General features: G+C 40.7%; 1 protein-coding gene across 6 annotated transcripts in view; it reads left to right on the top strand.

Annotated features, from left to right (window-relative positions):
- The window catches only part of DCLRE1C (DNA cross-link repair 1C), a 35,214-nt gene extending 13,130 nt beyond the window's left edge, over positions 1-22,084 (top strand). For 3 of the 6 annotated variants that reach the window (XM_002929881.4, XM_034644417.1, XM_019792707.2), the window contains 8 exons: positions 253-325; positions 516-656; positions 3,487-3,588; positions 5,426-5,562; positions 6,488-6,542; positions 10,916-11,004; positions 11,911-12,005; positions 20,130-22,084. In XM_002929881.4, the coding sequence (XP_002929927.2) occupies positions 253-325; positions 516-656; positions 3,487-3,588; positions 5,426-5,562; positions 6,488-6,542; positions 10,916-11,004; positions 11,911-12,005; positions 20,130-21,052 (1,615 nt within the window). In that variant the 3' untranslated portion in view covers positions 21,053-22,084. The remainder of the gene's footprint in view (positions 1-252; positions 326-515; positions 657-3,486; positions 3,589-5,425; positions 5,563-6,487; positions 6,543-10,915; positions 11,005-11,910; positions 12,006-20,129) is intronic. The other 3 variants (XM_034644416.1, XM_011237991.3, XM_019792706.2) reach the window with 3 other exon arrangements.
- Positions 22,085-22,499: the final 415 nt, after the last annotated feature.

Here is a 22,499-nt window from a genome sequence, read left to right as displayed (position 1 = left end):
GAAATGGGGTGATGGTAACATTCTGTATGTTGATTGGGGCAGTAGTTATGTGAACTTGTCAAAATTCACCAAACCATATTTACAAAATCTGTGTAATTTATTGTGTGGAAATCATTTCCCAACAAAGTCGATTTAACAAAAAATTCCAAATTCAACGGAACACTGTCTAAAATTACTGAGAATTTAAACTTTACATATATTTTATTTCACATTAGATGGTTAACACCAATTATTGTTGTGTTTTTTTTCCAGAGTGAAAGACATCCAAAGTGTATACTTAGATACTACTTTCTGTGATCCAAAATTTTATCAAATTCCTAGTCGAGTAAGTCTCCCCAGAGAAGCAGGGGTGGTAACCGGGGTGTGGCTGTATTTCTAGTAGGAAGTTTCTAGAATAACATGTCAGATCATAATCGTCCCATAATTAATTGGCATTAATACCTGTGACTGTTGGGAGTGGAAAGGGTGAGTGATGTTCTTTAAAGTGTTAAATGCCTTTTAAAACTCCTTCCCAGGAGGAGTGTCTGAGTGGAATAGTAGAGCTGGTTCGAAGCTGGATCACTCGGAGTCCATACCATGTCGTGTGGCTGAACTGCAAAGCAGCTTACGGGTATGAGTACCTATTCACCAACCTTAGTGAAGAATTTGGAGTCCAGGTATGGTGATGGCTCTTTCTTTTCTGTTGCTCCTTCCAGCCTCTCCTTTCCTCCCCTTCCCTATCCCCCAAAAACCTACCGCAGTAGAAGAGGGAAGCAACCTATGAAAGGGCGTGTATTGGGGGCCTGGGTGGCTCAGTCGTTAAGCGTCTGCCTTCCCCTCAGATCGTGATCCCAGGGTCCTGGGATCGAGCCCTGCATTGGGCTCCTTGCTCAGTCCAGGTGAGCCTGCCTCCTCTTCTCCCTCTGCCTCTCCCCCTACTTGTGCACTCTCTCTCTCTCTCTGGTCAAATAAATAGATGAAATCTTTAAAAAACAAAACAAAACAAAAACCAAACAAAACCACAAAGGACGAGTGGCCCGGGTTGGCAGCCCCTGTGGAGTGAGAGGTCATCTCTTTATTCATGTGCTCTCGGGGGGAGCCGAGTGCAGCCCCGTGGCTGAGAAGAGCCCTTTGACGAAATGTCCTGTAGACGACATTTTTTTTCAGAACTGTGGGTCATGAAACAAATGTAGTGATCTGAGCGTATTGCTTCCAGTCCGAGTAATGATCATTTTGTGAGTGTTTACATAGAAAATCCGACACGTGCCTTTACGTAATGTGTGTGTGAGCGCGTGTGCTGGGTTCCCCTGGGAAACCTATTTCTTACTGTGGGACCTGGTCCAGGTGTGTGAAAACCACTGTCCTAGAGCACCAAAGCTTCTGGATGGATCGGCTTATATCAGGCTGGGAGGGAGTTGGGTTTCACCTGTCCCTTCCTCGTGGCTCGGTGCTGGGCTCTCAGACGGAGCCGCCGAGCCTATGGCTCCTGTCTTGTCCTGAGAGAAGATGGGAGTTCTGGGAATGGCCCTGAATAAAACAAAGTGCTGGAGCGAGTTGGACATTTAAGTTCCACTCTGTTTTGTACCTTCTCACATAAATCCCCAGCCAACAAACTTGTGCCAAGAACTTACTTCTACACAGTGTCATTCAGTAAAATAAAAACGATGTAGCTTTTCTGTATTTGAAATTTTAAAAAAATTCCTCCCTCCCTCCCTTCGTAAGTCTCCCTCTGTCCTCCTTTCCTTAATTTTTTCCTTCCTTTAGGTCCCTCTGCCGAAATACATTGGTATAAAGTTGTGAATTCTCCATTTTGAGAAGGATTTGCTTTCATTCTTAGCTTTTCATTCCTGTTTTTTGGTGTTAAAATTGCCTTTTAAAAATCACAGTGTATTATAATAGGTCTCTATTGATCTCTATTATCTGCTTTTTTTTTAATCTGTCCTCTCTTGATGAAATACAAAGGTAGCAGCCACTTATCAGTCCCAAATTTGTGTTTACCGTAAATGTTCGTGTGTGTGTGAAATCTAGGAAGGCCTTGCAGGAAGGAACCGTGGGCTGAGGAGGGGTGTAGATGGGGGAGAGCAGCCTTGGGTGGTGACCCGGTGACCAGAGTCGTCCTGGCGTGAGCCCTCTCTCAGGCCCCTGAATCCCTTTCTAGGGGATAGAAACAGTTTCAGATCAGGAATTTAAAAAGGGACAGCAGGGAGGTTTTTTTGGCTAAGGGACCTCAGAGATGATTTCTGGCAACTTTTTCAGGCTTCTTTATTTTTGTTGAGGATAAAAAAGTTTCTGTAGGTCTGTACACCTCAAAATTTACCCCTTTTTATCTCCTTAGTCCAGAAAAGCAAATTTGTTGTTACTTCTTGTTAGTTGTTAGTAAACAGGGAGTGAGCTGAATAGGCCACAGGGTAAGTAAGCATTTATGTTGGATTCTTTTTATGCTTGTCTTGGTATTAATTACCCCAGCGATTTGACATTATTCTAATCTGTTGTTAATCAGATTTCAAAATGAGAATACTACTAATTTGTGCCATTTCATAGTCCTAATATCAATTTACATACATGTTACTTACTTTAAAAGAGAGTATCTTTTAAAACTGACACATTGGTTTAACAATTTAAAATGTATTAACCTTAAAATTCTAAAGGTGGCTAAGGTTTCTTTTTGTTTTTGTTTTGTTTCTCTGCATCTGCCCCCCCCCTTTTAATCCTGTAAAGGGGTGTGTGGTAAGGGGGAAATCTGGTCTCTGCTTCCTGCTCCAGCTGTGTCCCCTTGAAACTGCCCTACTTCCATGGCATGTTGGGTGTGTGTCGTCACAAGTCAGTGATTCTTGCTTGCTGACATGTTTAGAGTAAAACTTGACATATAGTAGGTGTACAATAAATAGGAGTTGAATGACTTGATGGATTGAAGGACAATTGAGTTGTGATACATACACGGTGATACATACACAGGATATGCGTTAGTTGACTGTTGTTGGTATCGGTAAGCCTTCTGATCAGCAGTAGGCTATCAGCGGTTAAGCTCTTGGGGAGTAGAAAGTTATGGGGATTTTTGACTGTGGGAGTTGGTGTCCCAACCCCTGTGTTGTTCAGGGTCAGCTGTATTAGTGTGATTCAAGGAAATCCACCGAGTCTCCGGAATGTTTTATTACCACCACCAGTAGGCACTAATGCTGACTGGTGGGAATATGATCTTCGTCCTTTGCCGGTTGATATCCTGGCAGAATACCAGTGTGCACTGAAATAGCCAAAAATGAGGGGTGTTTTGTTTTGTTTTGTTTTGAAGATTTTATTTATTTGAGTGGGGGGCCGGGGATTGGCGAGCGGACTCGGTGCTGAACTGGGAGCCCTGCACAGGGCTTGATCCCAGCCACCCCACCAAAAACTAAGTTTTAAGAAAGAAGAAAGTGCACTAACTGGATGATTTGCTCAGCATAATTACCCTTGAACAGTTCATAGGAAGTACAATTCAAAGAATACGCTTATATGCGCTATTTTATTCAGATTCATGTGGACAAACTAGACATGTTTAGAAACATGCCGGACATTCTTCATCATCTCACAACAGACCGCAGCACTCAGATCCATGCCTGTCGCCATCCGAAGGTACGGAGTAAACGGTTATTCTTATTGTGGGGGTGATGCATGAGAAACAGAATTTTAGGTCCAGAGGGAAGCTCTGAAATCCCATTTTCTAGGCCCTTCAGTTTATAAATGTGAAAACCAAGGCTGAGATCCTACGGTATTACCCCAGGCCACACAGCTGGACGTACTGTGTTCCATTGCCATAGACGGCGTGGTAGGAAACAGAGACCCTCTTTGTTTTATAATGAAATAAATCCATACGTATTGGATACATGTTTATTTGTAGTGAATTACACAATGAGTAATGTATTTATAAAGAAATTAGCTATATATTAGAGCTTTTAACTTAAAACACAATCCATTGTTATTTATATTTGAGACTCATGACCTATGTACACATTTTATAAACTATTTTTCTTCTCATTTGAGTTAAATACTTAGATCTAACTTTGCTTCAGACTTTGAAATGGTTTTATATATTGCTGGTCCAGTTTCAGATGAGCGTTATAGTGTCTTTGCAACTCATTTGTAATTCATTTTCGAGTGCCAGCATAGAACTCCCTTCACTTAATAAGTACCCTTCTGTTATTAAAGGTCAGGTATTAAATTTTGCATTTGCTCTTAACATTTTTTTTCCTCTCAATTTATATAGTCATACAATGTCACTAATACTAAATTGTGATCTTCAGAGGTGGGGGTTTGCATGATCATGAGTTTCCTCTAAATCTTAAAATATCTGAGCATTCAAATGCTGAGTAATTTTTATTTTTAAACATTGTATTTACATATTAACTCATTGTGGTAGTAATATTGGCTCCATTGCCAAAAACCTAAAGTAGACTTGCTCAGCCCTAAAGTAAAGCATAAAAAAAAAAAAAAAAAAATTCTTACGCGTAGCATGGAATATTCTTCTTCAGACCACTGTAGGATAACCACAAGGTAAGAAATTATTTTGATGATTGGTAAGCTGCCTATCAAAACCCGAGTCATGAATTTATTTCATCCTTTTGTGTGTCTACGCACAGACACACATCCTCACTGAATTCGCAGATGGATCGACATCTCTTAGAGAAGAGCAACTGTTTTGTCCCTTTTTTGTTGGACGTGTAGCCTTTGGTCCACACAAGCCCTGTAAATCTTTTAATTGGCAGACTTCTCTGCTCTGAGTCTTCTTACATCCCACAAAGTAGCTGCATTTGTAACTGTCACTCCTGTCACTTCCCACGTGGCTACTTGCCTTGGGACACTCCTTGGAGGGGCTTAGTTCTCAGGTCCCGTGGCCTCAGGAATCCTGCTCATGGCTCACACCCCGCATAGCCCCCGCCTCCTCGTCAGGACCCACATCAGAGGCCCTGATGACCTTCGATTTGGACGGAGTGCTAATGGTTTGTAAGACCTGATGGATATACGACGTCTTCGGGAAAATAGTCCCACTGGTTTTCAGCCTTTAAAAACACTTTTGTTACTTTTTCCTCCAACTTTGTTTTGAAAAAATTGGATATGCAGCCCGTATTCATTCTTCCCTGGTTGTGTAGTAGTGTCCTTTTTAGCGTGTGGAGAGGGAGCAGGGCATCCTGAGCGAAGGTCGGGTGTGTGTTGCGGTCACTGCGGCCTCTTCCGTCTCTTGATGTAAATCAAGTCTCCAGCCTTCTGCTTTTCTTTCAGGACACTGATATTTTCAGAGACCAGGCCAGTCGTTTTGCAGAATGGTCCTAAATTTGGCATTATCTGATTGTCTCCTTACATCTGCTTTTTTATTTCATGTCTGTAAACTTATAAACACTTGTTTTTGAGACTCTGCCCACAAAGAGATTTGTTGAAAGTGTTGAACTGCTTTTCTGTTTTTGAAATCTTTTAGGCAGAGGAATATTTTCATTGGAATAAATTACCTTGTGGAATTATTTCCAAAAATAGAATTCCACTCCACACAATCAGCATTAAGCCATCCACTATGTGGTTTGGAGAAAGAACCAGAAAAACAAATGTAATTGTGAGGTAAGAAAGCAACCTCTCTTTTGAGAGAAACCTTGCTTTTGAGGTAACTTATCTGATTTATTTTAGTTTTTTTGTTTGTTTCTTTTTAAAGGTTTTATTTATGGGGGCGCCTGGGTGGCTCAGTCTGTTAAGCGTCTGCCTTTGGCTTGGGTCATGATCTCAGGGTCCTGGGATCAAGTCCCTCATCGGGCTCCCTGCTTCTCCCTCTGCCTGCTGCTCCCCCTGCTTGTGCTCGCGCACTATGTCAAATAAATAAATAAAACCTTTTTTAAAAAAAGATTTTACCTATTTGAGAGAGAGAAGGGGAGGGGCAGAGGGAGAGAAAGCAGCAGACTTTCTGCTGAGCAGGAAGCCTGTTTGAGCCGATCCCAGGACCCAGAGATTGTGACCTGAGCTGAAGGCAGATGCTTAAATGACTGAGCCCCCCAGGCACCCTGATTTGTTTCAGATTAAGTGCAATCTAACCTAACCCAAAGAGGAGGATATACTATAATTGTGGAGAATAACTTCCGAAATTTAAATGCTATTTAAAGAGGTGCTATGCTACTTCCAAACCTGCCTGATGGCCAGTACCATGAGCCAGGATTTCCTGAAGGCTACTCCAGTCTGGTGGCTGCAGAGTGGAGGCGTCTTGCTTGTCAGGGAGTAGAGTGGGGAACTGACGTCATGGGGGATAGAAGCCCTCGGTGGAGTAGAGGAGTACCATTACGATTGTCATATTTCCGCAGTACTTCCCTTAATATTGGGTATTCAGAATGCCTACGAGTATTTGTATTTCTGGAGAGTTCCCTCTTGTCCTGGGGAGAAACCCGTGACTGTAGGGTGATTTTATATTGGAATGGATTAAGTGGGAAGGCATGAAATTTAGAGCTTAGCTTAGTTTGGATAAGTGACCTTTTAATTTTGTGTTTTCATTTCCCTTTAGGACTGGAGAGAGTTCATACAGAGCTTGTTTTTCTTTTCATTCTTCCTACAGTGAGGTAAGAGGAGCCCATGTACTCAGGACTCTGTTGCCAGCTGCATTGGCGGCCTTCATGGTGACAGCAGTAGTCCCCCCGACTACCTGAGGCATCTCTTTCCCTACTGCTTAAGATTTGTTGTGGCTTTTCCTAAAGAAAAGTAGGGAAAACGTCAGCAGATGGGCTGTGTTTACTGAGTACAGAGGAAATAGGTTATTATCACCTGTTTTCAGCCTAAACATTGAATACGGATGATTAAGGTTTTCTTCCCTTCTCGCTTCCTGCATGTATTTTAACTTCCCCACTTCGGTTGTTCTGTTCACCTGTCCTAAGAGGTCTTATGTAAAGGAGTATCACGGATAAAATCTCATGGGCAGCCTCAAGGTGCTGTCCAGATTTTTGTCCTCTTCCAAGATTGGATTGCGCTGAAAAACTAAAAAAAAGTCCTGAATATTCAGCCTTGGGGAAGAACAAAGGTGATTGAGATAAAGACCTTATTCTTAGGAGTTTAAGGTTTATTAAATGGTTTTATTAGGATCCTTTTTATTTTTATTTTTTGTTTTTTTAATTAGCCAGCATATAGGAGGACATCATTAGTTTCAGATGTAGAGTTCAGTAATTCATCAGTTGCATTGTTAGGATCCTTTTTATATAGAAAATTGGCCTATTCACTAGTGTGGGAACTTGAATATGTGTAATTTATTTGCAAACTCCTCGTGCATTTCGAAAGTAAATGCTAGCATCTTGTAAGTGCTGAGTTTTAGTAATTTCATGTACGTATCAGGAGAAAAAGATATAAAATCAGACTTTGTATGACACTTGAAGTCACATATAATTTTAGTTTGACCATTTCAGCACTTAAAGATTGGTTTCCCTGGTAACTATTATTTTTGTATTTGGGATACATGGATACAGCACTGCCGCAGTGAGCCGTGGACGTGTTAATGATTTGAACAGGTGGATTCTTCCAGAGCTCCAGGTAGTGGCATTCTTATCAAGTCAGCCATAGTATTGTAAATGATTCTTTATCATATTATCAAAGTATTACAATGACATCTCTATTAAATAACTGACCTTAACTTTCAGGTACAAATAGGTTATCCAGAGCAGCCTGGAAGGAATTCATTGTGATGGTATTATTTAGTTAATGTGTTTTCCTCATTTTATCCTGAAATCTCAGATTGTTGTCAGAGCCTCCTTCTGGGGATTTGTCTTTGGTTTGGCATCTGGCTCAGCAGCAGGGTTCCTGCCTGTTGATCCCATAGTGGCTGAGTGTCCTGTCTCAGCCACGGGGAGGGCATCTCATCAGGGAAGAGGGTAGGCCTTACTTTTTCACTTAGGACAACTTCTGGCCCATTTCCCTCCTTCAGTGCAGTTAGCAGCTGAGTTGGGGAGCATAAGCCCTCCTGGGATTTTAATGCACTTACCCCCCAGGAAGGAGCTGTTTCCCTGGTGCTTGAGCGGAGAGATGAAGCAGATGACTCCCCCGGCCTGCCGTCAGCCCACCACACTCCCCCTGGATTAGCGCTAGTGATCACGCACACCGCACACCGTGGGTCGCTGTGCGCGCCACGTGGTCATCTTCTCTCAGGGTGGCGAGAAGCAGACAGGCTTTCCTGAGACGTGCTCTAATTAATAGGCCTATCCTAAGTATAGATCATGTTGAAATATACTTAAAAACGTACACAGTGGATTTTAAAAAATTTATTTTAGAGCACGCATGTGAGTGGGAGGAGGGGCAGAGGGAGAAAGAGACTCTGGAGCAGACTCCCTGCAGAGCCCCACAAGGGGCTGCATCTCATGACCCTGAGATCGTGACCTGAGCTGAAACCAAGAGTCGGCTGCTTAACCGTCCGAGCCACCCAGGTGCCCCCATAAATAGATTTAAGTATCATTTCCTGTCAGATTTTTTTCTAAATACAGCTGACCTCCTTATCTGTGGATTCCTTATTTACTAGTTTGCTTGCTCACTAAAACTTGTTTGTGACCCCCAAATTCATAGTGGCAGCACTGCGGGGTTGTTTGCAGACACGCCCAGCAGAGTGGTGAGAAATGCGAGTCACCGGCCATGCAGATGCCCAGTTAGACCGCACAAGGCCATGCTGTGCCCTCTCCGCCGAGCTCATGGGGTAGACAGGGCCCCTTCTGCAGTCAGTCCCATGCTGTGTTGTACACATTTCTGTGCTTGTTGTTGGGGATTTCACTGTCTAAAACGGCCCCAAGTGCAGTGCTGAGGTGCTGTGTATGTTCCTAAGCACACAGGCTGGCAAGTGCCTTCTGCAGAAAAGCCGTGTATTTGATAAGCTTTGTTCAGGGACGAGTTATGGTGCTGTTGACTGTGAGTCCAGTAGTAATGAATCAACAGCACATACTGAATGTAGGTGTCCTTTTTTTTTTTTTTCTTTTTTTTTTAAAGATTTTATTTGTCAGAGCGAGCACAAGTGGGGGGAAGGGCAGAGGAAGAAACAGGCTCTGCACTGAGCAAAGAGACTCTGGGATCATGTGGGACTCTGGGATCATGACCTGAGCCGAAGGCAGACACTGAACCAACTGACTGAGGCACCCAGGTGCCCCTGAATTGGTATCTTTGAACACACACACACACACACACACACACATAAAACAAGGTGATGCACTGATAGGTTGACAAAAACGCAGTGACCAGAGGTTCAGAGGAACCTTCTTTTCCCCTTACGAGTAGTGGTTCAGTGTTTGCTCATTCACCGTTCCCGGTGACCTCAGGAACATAACCCCTGCGGATAATGAGAATAGACAGTGTTCATGAATTGTTTTAAGGCAGACATCTGATGTAAGGACTTCAGCTTGTACAAGGGACAGAGGGTGCCTCTCTAGTAGGTGTCTCTTGTCTCCTGTGGCCACTTCATTTCTAAGTAGAAGGAACCTCAGATTTCTACCAGCCTCAACTTTGAATTAATTATGCAAATCATATAGCTTGTGGGCAGGTAAATAATAGTTTCTGTTTGCATGCCTGCTCTGAAAATACAAAAGAATTTGTTTATGAAAAATACCTGAAGAATGAATGGGTCCTCTTGTTTTTTTCTCCTGTTTTAAGTAAGGTAGCCACTTTATTTTAATATGAAGTTATTGATAATTCGTGGGTTCCTACCTCTTGATTTGGTAGAGTTGAGTTCTAATAATCTCAGAACTCAGTTTCCCCATTTGCAGAAGGGAATAAAAGCCTTTGTGTTGTCATTATCTTTGTGATGGATAATTCCATTGAATGTTAAACATATGCCAGGTGCTGAACACTTCACATGCATTATCTCATTTATACTTTGAGATAAAGAATCTAATAACTTAGAGACTTCAGGTAACTTGACCAAGGTTACATGCTCACCAAGATCTATTAAGTGACAAAGCTGAAACTTGTCTGCGTTGTAGAGATGTTTTGAGGAGTAGTGACAGTTCTTGTTTAGCATTCTGAACTTTGCAGAAAATCAAGGTATTCATGAAATTTTTGCATTGTCCTCTAGATGAGAATAAATTTAGAACAAATCAAGCATCCTGGAAGATGCAATTTCCTTATTTTATTTGTTGGAGAAAAGATCCAATTCTAAGACCTTGTTTTCTTGTGTGTATTAAATATTCACCTTAATTCTCATTTACTTGAAGGGAATTAATTATGGGTGACTTTCTTAGACAAGGAAACTAATGTCATTTAAAGAAATACAGGGGTGCATGGGTGGCTCAGTTGTTTAAGCATCTGCCTTTGGCTCAGGTCATGATCCCAGGGCTTGGGATCAAGCCCAGCAGGCGGCTCCTTGCTCAGCAGGGGGCCTGTTTCTCCCTCTCCCTGTGCCCCTCCCCCCTGCTTATGCTGTCTTGTTGTCAATAAATAAAATCTTTAAAAAAAATAGAATCTTTGATGGGGCGCCTGGGTGGCTCAGTCGTTAAGCGTCTGCCTTAGGCTCAGGGCGTGATCCCAGCGTTCTGGGATCGAGCCCCACTTCAGGCTCCTCCGCTATGAGCCTGCTTCTTCCTCTCCCACTCCCCGTGCTTGTGTTGCCTCTCTCGCTGGCTGTTTCTCTCTGTCAAATAAATAAAATCTTTAAAAAATTAAATAAAATAGAATCTTTGAATTCCATTACTAATTCCTAGTCCTTACTGTGGAACAGAATCACCTGAAGAACATTTAAATATCCTGATTCCCAGTACCCACTGTAGCTCAGTATCAAAAGTCTTTTTGGGGGTGGGCCTGAGTGTTGGATAGTTTTTTCCCAAGAGGGCCCCAGGCGATCTCCATGTGCAGCTAGTATTGAGAACCACACCATAAGAAATTCCTGCTGCTCTTTCTCCCGCCCTCCCTTTTGTTGTCTAACACCCAGATTTTTCCGTATAGAGATAATTGACCCGTTTTATTTTCCTTCCTCTAGATTAAAGATTTCCTGAGCCACATCTCTCCTGTGAACGTGTATCCAAATGTCATTCCAATAGGCACAACTATGGATAAGGTTGTAGAAATGTGAGTAGTTGCTCCTTGTGGAACTTCTGTTGAACAGGCTGGATGCTGAGACTGGTTTTGGGCCTAAAAACGGGGGCAAGGATGTAAGTAAGATGGGCATGGCTGTAAATGTTTCTGCTTGGGAGCCTGATGGCTTTCTTCAAGTGGGTATTTTATCTATAATCCTAAAGGCTTCTGGGAATCTGGCACAAGGAAGCAGTGGGCAGTGAGGCCCTCAGGAAAGGGCAGGCCATCCTCAAATCTGGTTTCCATGCCATTTTGTATTTTATCATCACCGTGCCTTAGCTTTCAGTCTGTAGAATAAGGAGATCAAATTTGTGAGATTCTTATGAGAAAGAAGTAGGGCAAGAGTAAGCAGCCAGCTCTGTGGTATTCCCTGAATGCCCGTGTCACTGTATTACTTACTAGTCTTGTAGAACAGGGCCCTGCTTTTCTGCAGCGTAAGAGCAAATGCGGGGTTCGGCCTTCCCTCAATCCTACAATTAGATAGCTGTGCAACAGCGTGTATTTAAATGCTTATATTTACCACTTTATTACAGTGAAGTGGTTTTTTTTTTTTTTTAAAGATTTTATTTATTTATTTGACAGAGATAGAGACAGCCAGCGAGAGGGAACACAAGCAGTGGGAGTGGGAGAGGAAGAAGCAGGCTCACAGTGGAAGAGCCTGATGGTGGGGCTCGATCCCACAACGCCAGGATCACGCCCTGAGCCGAAGGCAGACGCTTAACCGCTGTGCCACCCAGGCGCTCCGTGAAGTGGTTTTTTAATTATTAAACCTGGCTTTTCAGTTTTGAAAAGTAGTTATATGATTTTCCCCATGGCCAAATTTTATAATCTCTGTAAATGATGCTTATGTTCTAGCAGCTTTCCCCACAGGAAAAAATAAAATATTCATATTCGTTTCAGCTTAAAGCCTTTATGCCGATCTTCCCAAAGTACTGAGCCAAAGTATAAACCACTTGGAAAATTGAAGAGAGCCAGAAAAACTCACTTACACTCAGGTAAGAAAATGACCCTGGGTTCAGAGGTGCGGGTTCCCATGCAAGCCTTTTTTCCAGCCTACTCCGGTCTCGTAAAAGCTGCACTGGGCAGAGGCGGGCCTGGGACCCACTGTCATTCAGACTTGTCACCATGCTCTCAGGAAGTGCTTTGCCTTCCTTTCTCAGCCTGTGAAATGAGGAGTCCTGTCTCCTTCACGGGCTTAAAACAAGTGACCTGGAGAACTGTGCCTGTACTGAACGGTGTTCTCGGCTTTCTGGAAGTAGGCCGTGTGGTTTGTGTAGGCCATAGGGAGAGGCTGTGCTGTTAATCTTGGACATTTCCTTCAAGATACTAGTAAATGCTGATGATGGGAACTTTTCTTGTCATCATTTCCAACCAGATTGATCAGTAATGCTTACACTCATGGATTTTCTCTGTACTTTCCTGCTTTTTCTCATTGCTACTTTAGTTTTCCGGCGAAGATCAGAGGTAACCTCTGAGGAGGAAATCAGAGCTACAGATTCCAAACACAGCTCTGCTCCTTTATAGCAGCCAGATTTCGTAGTTAGGATTCTCAGGTTTCATTGCTGTGGTGGAGAGTCTGTTACTGTGCCATGTAGCTCATACATGACCCAAAGAGAGTAGATAACGATAATGTTTATTGAAGCTCTGCTGTATACGGCACGTGTTGTGCTAGGTCCTTTACATACATTACAGCTAAACCCCAGACCTCGAAGGGCTAGAATCCCAATTGTACTAATGAGGAAAATGAAGTTTGGAGGGTGAAGTAAATCCCCCAAGGTCCACCCAGAAGTAAGTGATGGGGGTGGAATTCTAATCCAGACCTGTCTTTCCCATCTCCATTTCTGCATTTCCTCTCATTTAGAATCAAATTGAAAACCTTAAGATGCAAATTCCAGGACTGATTCTAGAAAAACAGTTGTATTTTCAGATGTACAGCTATCATGTACGACATCTTCTTTCATATACACAAACTTAATTGTAGGGTTTTTTAAGAAAGCTTTACCAAGGTATAATTCATAACAATAAATTGCACATTTAAAGTGTCCAATTTGATAGACTTACATATGCATATACTTGAGAAGCCTTCACCATAATTAAGATAATGAAAATATCCATTACCCCCAAGTCTCCTTGTGGCACTTTGTAATTCCTCCCAGCTGTCCCTCTTGCCCCCTGCTGTCTTCCTCCATGCCGTGGCAACCACTGATCTACTTTCTGTCAGATTAGTTAGCATTTTCTAAAATAATCACATACAAGTATATGTCTGGCTTATTTCACTCAGCATATTTATTTTGAAATTTATCGATACTGTTGCATGTACCAATAGTTCGTTCTTTTTTATTGATGAATAGTATTCCACTCCATGGATATACAATTTACTCATCCATTCCTGTTGTTATACGTTTGGGTTGTCTCCAGTTTTTGGTTATTACAAATAAAGCTGTAAAGATTCATGTGCAAATCTTTGTATGAATGTATGCTTTCATACTAGGAGTGGTCAGAGGGTAGCTCTGTCTTTAAGAAACTGCCAAATTGTTTTCCAGAGTGGTTGGGCCATTTTGCATTCTTGCCAGTTCTCTTGCTCTACTTATTGCCAGTATTTTTAGATATCCTAATGTGTGTGCAGTGGTATCTCATGGTTTTAATTTGTATTTTTCTAAAGTCTAGTGAGGCGGAGCATCTTTTAATGTTCTTATTGGCATCCATGTATTATCATTAGTGAGGTGTCTGTCAAATCTTTACCCATTTTTAAAATTATTTTGTTGCTTTTTTATTACTGAATTTTCAGAGTTTCTGGATATAAATTGTTATTACATGGTTTGCAAAACCTTCCAGTTTGTCGCTCATTTTTGCAGTCTCTTAGAGTCTTTTGAAGAGCAGAAATTTTAAATTTTGATGTTCAATTTACTAATATCTATTTATTTATTGGTAGTATAACTAAGACCTCTTTGCCTGACTCAAGGTCACAAAGATTTTCTCCTCTGTTTCCTGATAGAAATTTTTGTAGTTTTAGGTTTTACATTTAGGTCTGTGATCCATTTTCTAGTTATTTTGTGCGTGCGTGTGTGTGTGTGTGTGTGTGTTTCTCCTGCATATGGACATCCAGGTGCTCTAGAACCATTTGTTGAAAAGAGTTATCTTGGGGCGCCTGGGTGGCACAGCGGTTAAGCGTCTGCCTTCGGCTCAGGGCGTGATCCCGGCGTTATGGGAGAGCCCCACATCAGGCTCTTCCGCTATGAGCCTGCTTCTTCCTCTCCCATTCCCCCTGCTTGGTGTTCCCTCTCTCACTGGCTGTCTCTATCTCTGTCAAATAAATAAATAAAATCTTAAAAAAAAAAAAAAGTTATCTTTTTTCCTACGGAATCGTCTTTGCGCTTTTGTTGAAAATCAGTTGACAGTATATGTGGGGGTCTACTTCTAGACTTTTTGTTATGTTCCATCATCTCTGTCTTGACATCAGTACTGCCCTATCTTTATTATTGTACCTTTATAAATTTTGAAGTTAAGTGATACAAGTTCTTGAAATTTTTTGCTATTTTTCAAAGTTGTTTTGGCTATTCCAAGTCCTTTGCATTTCCATATGAATTTTAGAATCATCTTGCCATTTGTACAAAATGTCCACTGGAGGGAGTCTGTTTGGGATTGTGGTAAATTTGTTTATCAGTCTGGGAAGAATAGATTACATTTAATCTCTTGTTGCTTTATTGGCTGTAACTCTTTATTTTAGTGGCTTATACATCTTTAACCTATCAGAGTGAAAAGTTAAGATACATATTATTCTAGTAATGGTATAATACAGTATAAGAAACTGAATGACAGTATGGCTCCATTTCCCCCCTCACACTCTGTGCAATTTTTGTCATACATTTTACTTGTGTAAATCCCACAATACTTTTTTGCTTTAAACTGTTTTTGAAAGCATTATTGCAGTATAATTTATATACCATAAATTTTACCCTTTTTAGGTGAACACTTCCATGGCTGTTACTATCAGACGTGCAGCCATTTGCCACTGTGTAATTTCAGAGCATTTCTGTTGCTCCACACTGTGCCCATTTCGAGTCACTCCCCATTAGCACCTCCAGTTGTAGGCAACCACTAAATCTATAGATTTGTCTCTCCTGGACATTTCATGTAAACGGAACTATACAAAGTTTGGTCTTTTGTGCCTGGCTTCTTAGCTTAATGTTTTCAGTGTTCATCTGTCTTGTATGTATCAATACTTAGTCCTTTTTATTGCCATTCATCAGTTGATGGACATTTGGGTTGTTTCTGCTTTTTAGTTATGAATTATGCTGCTTTGAATATTTGTATACATGTCTTTGTGTGGACATAGGATTTATTTATTGGGGTAAATAACCTAGGAGTAGCATTTCTAGATGATGGTGGGGGTGGGGGTCTTAGTCTGAGCAGTCATAACAAAATATCACAGACTGGGTGGCTTAAATAACAGACATTTCTCGTAACTCAGGAGGCTGGAAGTCCAAGATCATGGTGCTGGCAAAGTAAGTTTCATTCTGAGGCCTCGTCTCTGCTTGTAGGCAGCTATCCTATCGCTGTGTGCTGACATGCCCTTTCCTGGGGCTTGTGCTGGGGGCAGAGGGCTGTAGTCCCCGGGGAGGGGACTCTCTGATGTCTCTTATAAGGGCACTAATCTTATTTGATCAGGGTCCTATCCTTACTGACTTAATTACTTCCTTGAGGCTCCATTTCCAAATACAGCCACACTGGGGGTTGGGGCTTCAACATGTGAATTGGGGGGAGGGCATATTTATTCCAGAACATACATACAGTAAATCTGTGTTTTAATATTTTAACAAACTATTAGAGAAACTATTTTCCAACCTGAACACATTTTTATTCCCACTCGTTGAGGATCCAGTTTTCTCTACATTGTAGCTCACACTTTGTCTTTTGATTGTAGCCATTCTACTGGGTATAAAGAGGTATCTCGTAGTTTTTATTTGCATTTCATTATTTATTTTGAGCTTAATTCATGTGCTTATTGGCCATTTGTGTTCTTTGCTAAAATGTATGCTTCGGTCTTTTGCCCATTTTTAAATTGGATGATCGATCTTATTGCATTCTAAGAGTTCTTTATAGAGTCTGGGTATAAGTCCTTTATTAGATATGATTTGCAAATACTTTCTTCCAGTCTACAGCTTGTCTTTTCACTTTCTTGATGGTGTCTTTTGTAGTTTGAAATTTTGAATTTTGATTAAGTCCAGTTTATCTAATTTTTGTTTTACTTCTTGTGCTTTTAGTGTCCTAATCAACTACTGCGTAATCCAAGATCACGAAGATTTACTCCCATGTTTTCTTGATCATTTTACCAGAAGTTTACCGTTAGGTTCTATATAATTTTGGATTTCTAAGAATATTCATGCACTTTGTTCTGACATGTGGTTAAGTGGTTTGGCTACAGTGTGATCCTTTTGTGTTTTGCTTTTTATCTTTGTTAGGCAGGAACAGGGCAGCATCTGGTCTAGAATTAACTCTCCCCACTACTAAGGCCCGTTTTAGTACCCTTTCAGCTGCCACGTGAACTATAAGGGGTTCCACTCTATTGGGAACAGGCACTGTTCCTAGCACTGTGTGTATTCTAGGTACTGTTTCTTTCAGTTCTTTGGAGTAAGTTTTCCCTGGCCTCAGGTGGTTGCCTTACAAGCATGCACTTGTCAGTTCGCTGAGCACTAGAGGAGGCCCTCTCTCCAGGCCTCTGCTCTGTAGGCTTCTGCCACCTTGGCTTCCTGACTCCCAGTCACACCTTCTCAACAACATGATGTCCATGGGCTCTACCTGGGTGTTCCCTTCCTGCTTGGAAACAGTCACCAAGTTAACTGGGGCAGTCTTAGAGCTCCCTTTGTTTTTCATGTCTCAGGTGGCCTTGTCCTTCCTTGTCTGATGTCTGATTTCTTGAGAGCCCTTTGTTATATTTTGTCTGTTTTTTTAGTTTCAGGTGGGAAGTTAAATGTAGTCCCTGTTACTCTTGGCTGGAAGCAGAAATCTTAACATTTTGTACCTTTTAAACATCTATCCCTATGACACTTATTTTTGTTGAGTGTGTGGTTTTTTGATTGGGCCACTACTTTTGAGTTTTTCCATTTTATTGTTTTTGCTTTTTCTTTTTGTTAGCTTTGATTTTGTTCCTTGTTGATTCCTTAGCATTTTTATTCCTTATTAATATAGCAATTTTTGTAGCTTTTATTCGTACAGGTATAGATCTTACGGCAACCCTCTGGTGTCAGTCTAAGAGATGGTTTTAGATATATTTTGTAAGCCATAGGGAGGTTTGCTTTAGTCCATGTCACTGACTTTATAATTCTGTCCTGTGCATGTGGCTGTAAGGTCTGTGGTGATTTCTACTGGTGTGTTGGGTGGTTTTTCAGTTTAGTCTGTTAAATATGTTCTGCTGAAGAAAATCAGTACTAATAACCATGTAATATTGAACAAATCTTAGAGCAACTGATTTTTCTGAGGGGTAAGTTGAGGAGCCATTCTTTTCTTAGCCTTTTTTGAAAAGCATTTCAATAAAGCTCTTTGTGCTCTGATATCTTATATTTAATAATTATAAATTATTGTAGCTAATTGAGAAAATAGTTACATAGAACTCCACAACTCTAAATTATTTAGAATAGTTTAATGTACTTCCTCCTCCCCATTCATTTATATAAATATCCAGAACTCAGAGGACATTAAAAGTTTAAAAAACAACATTGTTTAGGCACCATGAAGAACAGTAGTAACCATAGTGCAAGAACAGGGTCCTGAAGTTCTTCTGTTGTGTACGACTTGCAGCTGGGATCGTGGAGAGGTGGACAGCAGTCCTTAAGCAGGAACCAGGGCAGGGAGGGGGGAAGGAAGGACACTTGAGGGCTTGTAGCAAGGGCCGTTTCCTAATAGCTGTACAAGTGTAGAGGTGCATACAAGCTGAAAAGCAGTTAAACTTTTTGTGGTGGTGGTCAAAAAAATGGCTGCATGCTTTGCATTATGACTATAATGGTGTATTTCCTCTTTGTATATTTAACTTCACTTTAGGTCTGTTTCATACCTCTCATTATTGGGTGCAGTTGTAGAAATTAAGGTGCTCGATTTGTTGTGGTTTTACAGACATGACGGTGGAAAGTATCTAGGAATCGTAATATTTGTCCTTTTTAACATTGGGTTGTGTTTATCAGCTTGTATAAATGCCGTTAAGGATTTTAACACTTATTTTCTGTTATATGCCTCTCTGTTTTCATATAGAGAAATTAAAAATTTTTATATTGTCATGAGAATTCATAGTATCAGAATAAACTTGATAGTTTAGTATAGAAACTGTTTTTTAGATACAGATGAATTAATGTTTAAAATGTTTTGCCAGATTTTTACTGTTGAAACATACCGTGATAATGTTATAGTCACTAATCTAGAAGAACATGAAACTGTTCAACTTAAGAGATAGATGATATAGAAATCTTGCCTAAAACATAACTGTGGCAAAAACAAATTTATGATCCATGTTTTGAAATAAAGCCGTATCTTGGAGCTGAGAATGATTCCAAATATAGTCGCTAGACATCTTAGTCACCTTAAGTCCTTCAGAAAAGGAGATAAATCGTTGCTTAAGGATTAGGCAGAGCCAGGAATCAAACTGACCGGGTTTTGACCCAGAGTCTTGTCACACCACTTCTCTACGCTGGTCTCATTGGTAAAATGTAAGCAGAATGATCTCTGTGGTCCATTTTTTAAAAGGAGCTTTTAAAAATGTAGTGTTTAGCTACATCCTTTATCACTGGAAAAAATGTTATCTTTTTAAGTAGGTAGTTATAAGGTAACACTAGAACAATTAAGTTGCCATGGACAGTAGTCTCATGAGCATTTAATTTTCTTCTTAGGTGTCATTAGAAGGCAGGAAAATATTTGTTCCCTGAACCCCCCCCCCCCAATTACGTGCCTACTCAATTTATGAGAATTTCATTCTCCAAGTAAGGTTTCCTCCTTTTAAGAATTTAAGGGGATTGGCTCATTATATGGCTAATGTAACATGCTTTAAAAAAAAAAATCAGTAAATTCATTGGTTTTCAGTTCGTGACACTTCAAAGCAAGCCCCCATTTGGCACATTTGTTCCGCTCAGTATCTGTCACAGCCTTGTGCACTTGGCTGGCTCAGGCTGCTATGATAAATACCGGAAGACTGGACGACTTAGCAACAGATATTTACTTCTCACAGTTCTGGAGGCTGGGATGTCCAAGGTCAAGGTGCCAGCAGAACTGGTTCTTGAAGAGGACCCATTTCCTGGTTGTAGACAGCCTCCTTCTCAGTGTGTGCTCACCTGGCCTTTCCACGTGCTGTCCATGCATAAAGAAGGAAAGTGAGAAATCTGTCTTCCTCTTCTTACAAAGACACTAATCCCATCTTACAGTCCCACCTCCAAATACCATGACCCCTGTGGCTAGGGCTTCAAATTGGGAACCTTTGAGGACACAGACATTTTAGCCCATAACATCCACAAAATATTCATAGAAGAAAAATGGTAGAAAAATGTTTTATTTATTCAGCCAATTCACCAATTATCTATTATTTGCCGAGCATATACAGTTTGCAAACTGGCTGTTGAACAGTCATCTATAGAACTTAAAGCACAAATCACATTATTGTGTTGCACCTTCAGGGATTCAGTAGGTCTGGAATGAGATACAGAAAGCTGTATTTTTTAAAAAGGGTTTCCAGGGGCTCCTGGCTGGCTCAGTCAGAGGAGCATGCAACTCTTGATCTCGGTCATGAGTCTGAGCCCCATGTTGGGTATAGATTACTTAAATAAATGAATAAAAATAAAAAAGCTTTCCAAATGAGGTTTCCTAATGAACAGCCGGGTTTGAAAACCACTGGTATAGGCATTGTGGCCTATTTGGGGAACACAGATCTATATACTCAACTCAAGTTTGGCATTAGTTGACGGGCGGTAAATTGTTCAAAGTATCCTAAGGGCCCTTTTTCTTCAAAGAAAAGTGAACTATTATTTGCAGTTCCACCAAATGAAAACATCACTAAATGCTACAAATTGGATTTTAAATTAAAAGCACAAATTGGCTCCTTTGCATTCTGTTTCCCATACATCTCCTGTGTTTTCCTGCAGAGGAGGAAGATGACCTCTTTGATGATCCCGTGCCGTTACCGTTAAGGCACAAGGCTCCATACCAGCTAACTCTTCACCCTGACGTATTTGTAATGACTGCAACATCACAAAGCCAGCCTGAACAACAGAGGCAAAGCACAGGCTACCTCAAAGCAGAGAGTATGCAAACCTTTCCTTGGGCAAACTTTATAGATTGTGAAGAATCTAACAGCGAAAGTGAAGAAGAATTACAAACCCCAGCTTCATCTCAAGAAGACGTGGGTGCTGTCACACACCACCAGCAAAAGGCTGATGGAGAAGTACCACGGTGGGAAGTATTCTTTAAAAGAAATGATGAAATCACAGATGACGGTTTAGAAAACCCCCCTTCTTCCACAGAGGCAGGGGGCTCTCAGTCACCAAAGATTTTTAGTGACTCTGATGGGGAATCAACTCACATCTCTTCCCAGAATTCTTCTCAGTCAACACACATATCTGAACAAGGGAGTCAAGGCTGGGACAGCCAATCGGACACTGTTTTGTTATCATCCCAAGAGAGAAAGAGTGGGGATATTACCTCCTTAAACAAAGGGAGCTACAGACCAAGAATCAAAGAGAATACTCCTGCCTCTCAGATGGAACAAAATGTACTTTGTCCAAAGGATACTTACTCTGACTTGAAACACAGAGATCAAGATGGAAAGATGGTTCCCAGTGTTGGAGAACCAACTACTCTAAGCAGTGGGAAACACATACCTCAGGAGAAAAGACTGTTAGATCTTAGCACCAATGCAGGTTCCCAGAGCTCCTCAGAGTTTGAAATTCCCTCAACACCAGAAGCTGAGCTACCTAAAGAAGAGCATTTACATTATTTATATGAGAAGCTGGCAAGAGGTGAGAATATAGTCATTGAAAAAAGAAAAAGCTCACTCTTAGATACTTAAAAACTAAAAGCCTTGCATTCTAGAGCAACCATTAAAAACCCTATGCAAAGAGGTAAGAGTCCAAATCATAACAGACACATCAGAGTGGAGTACTTAAAAATGGTCCTGTAACCTAAAACAGGGCAGTAAAAGGGAAGCAGAGAACAAAAAATAGTGGTGAAAAACAGAAAAGATATGGTAACTAAGTCCAGACATCAATAATTACATTAAGTGAAAATGGTCAGAACACACCAATGAAAATATAGTGAAAAAACAACCCTCCTAGATGCAGTCTCTAAGAAACTCACTGCAAATGATGCAGGGAGGTTAAAAGTAAAGGATGGGAAAAGGTATCTAAATACTACTTAAAAGAAAGCTAGAGTGACTATATTAATATCAAACAAATTTCTAATGATAAAAAGTCCAGTTCACTAAGACACAATGCTAAATGTATATGTACCTAAAAACAGCTTCAAAATATACAAAGCAAAAACCAAGGAGAAAGACAAACTCATGCACAACTCTAGCTGGAGACTCTACCATTCCTCTATTAGTAATAGAATTAGCATACAGAAAGTGAGCAAGGATATAGAACTGAATAATAGTACCACTGACTAACTGGATCTAATTGACACAGAACACTCCTCCCAGCAACAGAAGTGCCTATGGCACATTCACAATAGACTGTATCCTGCAGGATCATAAAAACACTTCAAGAAGTCAGCCCCTTACATATCTCAAAAGATATATCACTTAAGAATGCTGGTGTGAATACGAAGACAAATTTAAAAGTAGAAAAATTAGGACCCAGAAGAAAATAATTAAATAGTAAAAGCATAAGTGTGTTCTGTGAATCGTTTGATTTCCTTCAAGCCTGTCAGTGAGTTATGTTTTTGCATAGTTAGGTGTTTAATAAAGTTCTATTAATCACACTTTGGGGTATGCTGGCATTTTAGAGATTAAGGAAGCAAAAGGAGAGATTTCACTTAAAACGAGTTTAAGTGGAGTCTCTCAAACAATTTGCAGATCAATTAAACTAAATGATACACATTATCATTGTGCTGCACTGATCCTTTTTTTCTAGCTCAGCTGCTACTCCCAGCTTTTGATGAAATACATTCCACAAACACTCAGCATGACTGGGGTAAAAATACATTCATCCCATTTTACCCCTCTCTTCTAGGAGTACTATTACCTAAATGCAAAGTGAACATAAAATTACTGAAGAGACCAGTAGAGATTGCAGATCATTGGTTGAATATCAAGTCATAACTACAACAGTCCTGATACAAGAACCCAGAGACTTCATTTTTTTTATTTATAGCTCTAAAAATTAGTTACACTTCATTACAAATCATATAATCAAATGTAACTATATATTCACTGACACCAAAGACGTCATCTTAACAGTCTAGCTTATAACCCAAGGTGGGAATTGAAAACATGCCTGGAAACATTCTTCTGAATT

This window comes from Ailuropoda melanoleuca, chromosome 15 (genome assembly GCF_002007445.2).
Source record: "Ailuropoda melanoleuca isolate Jingjing chromosome 15, ASM200744v2, whole genome shotgun sequence".
Taxonomy (NCBI): Eukaryota; Metazoa; Chordata; class Mammalia; order Carnivora; family Ursidae; genus Ailuropoda; species Ailuropoda melanoleuca.
The sequence above is the reverse complement of the archived record's forward strand: the minus strand, read 5'-3'. Positions and strand labels throughout refer to the sequence as shown.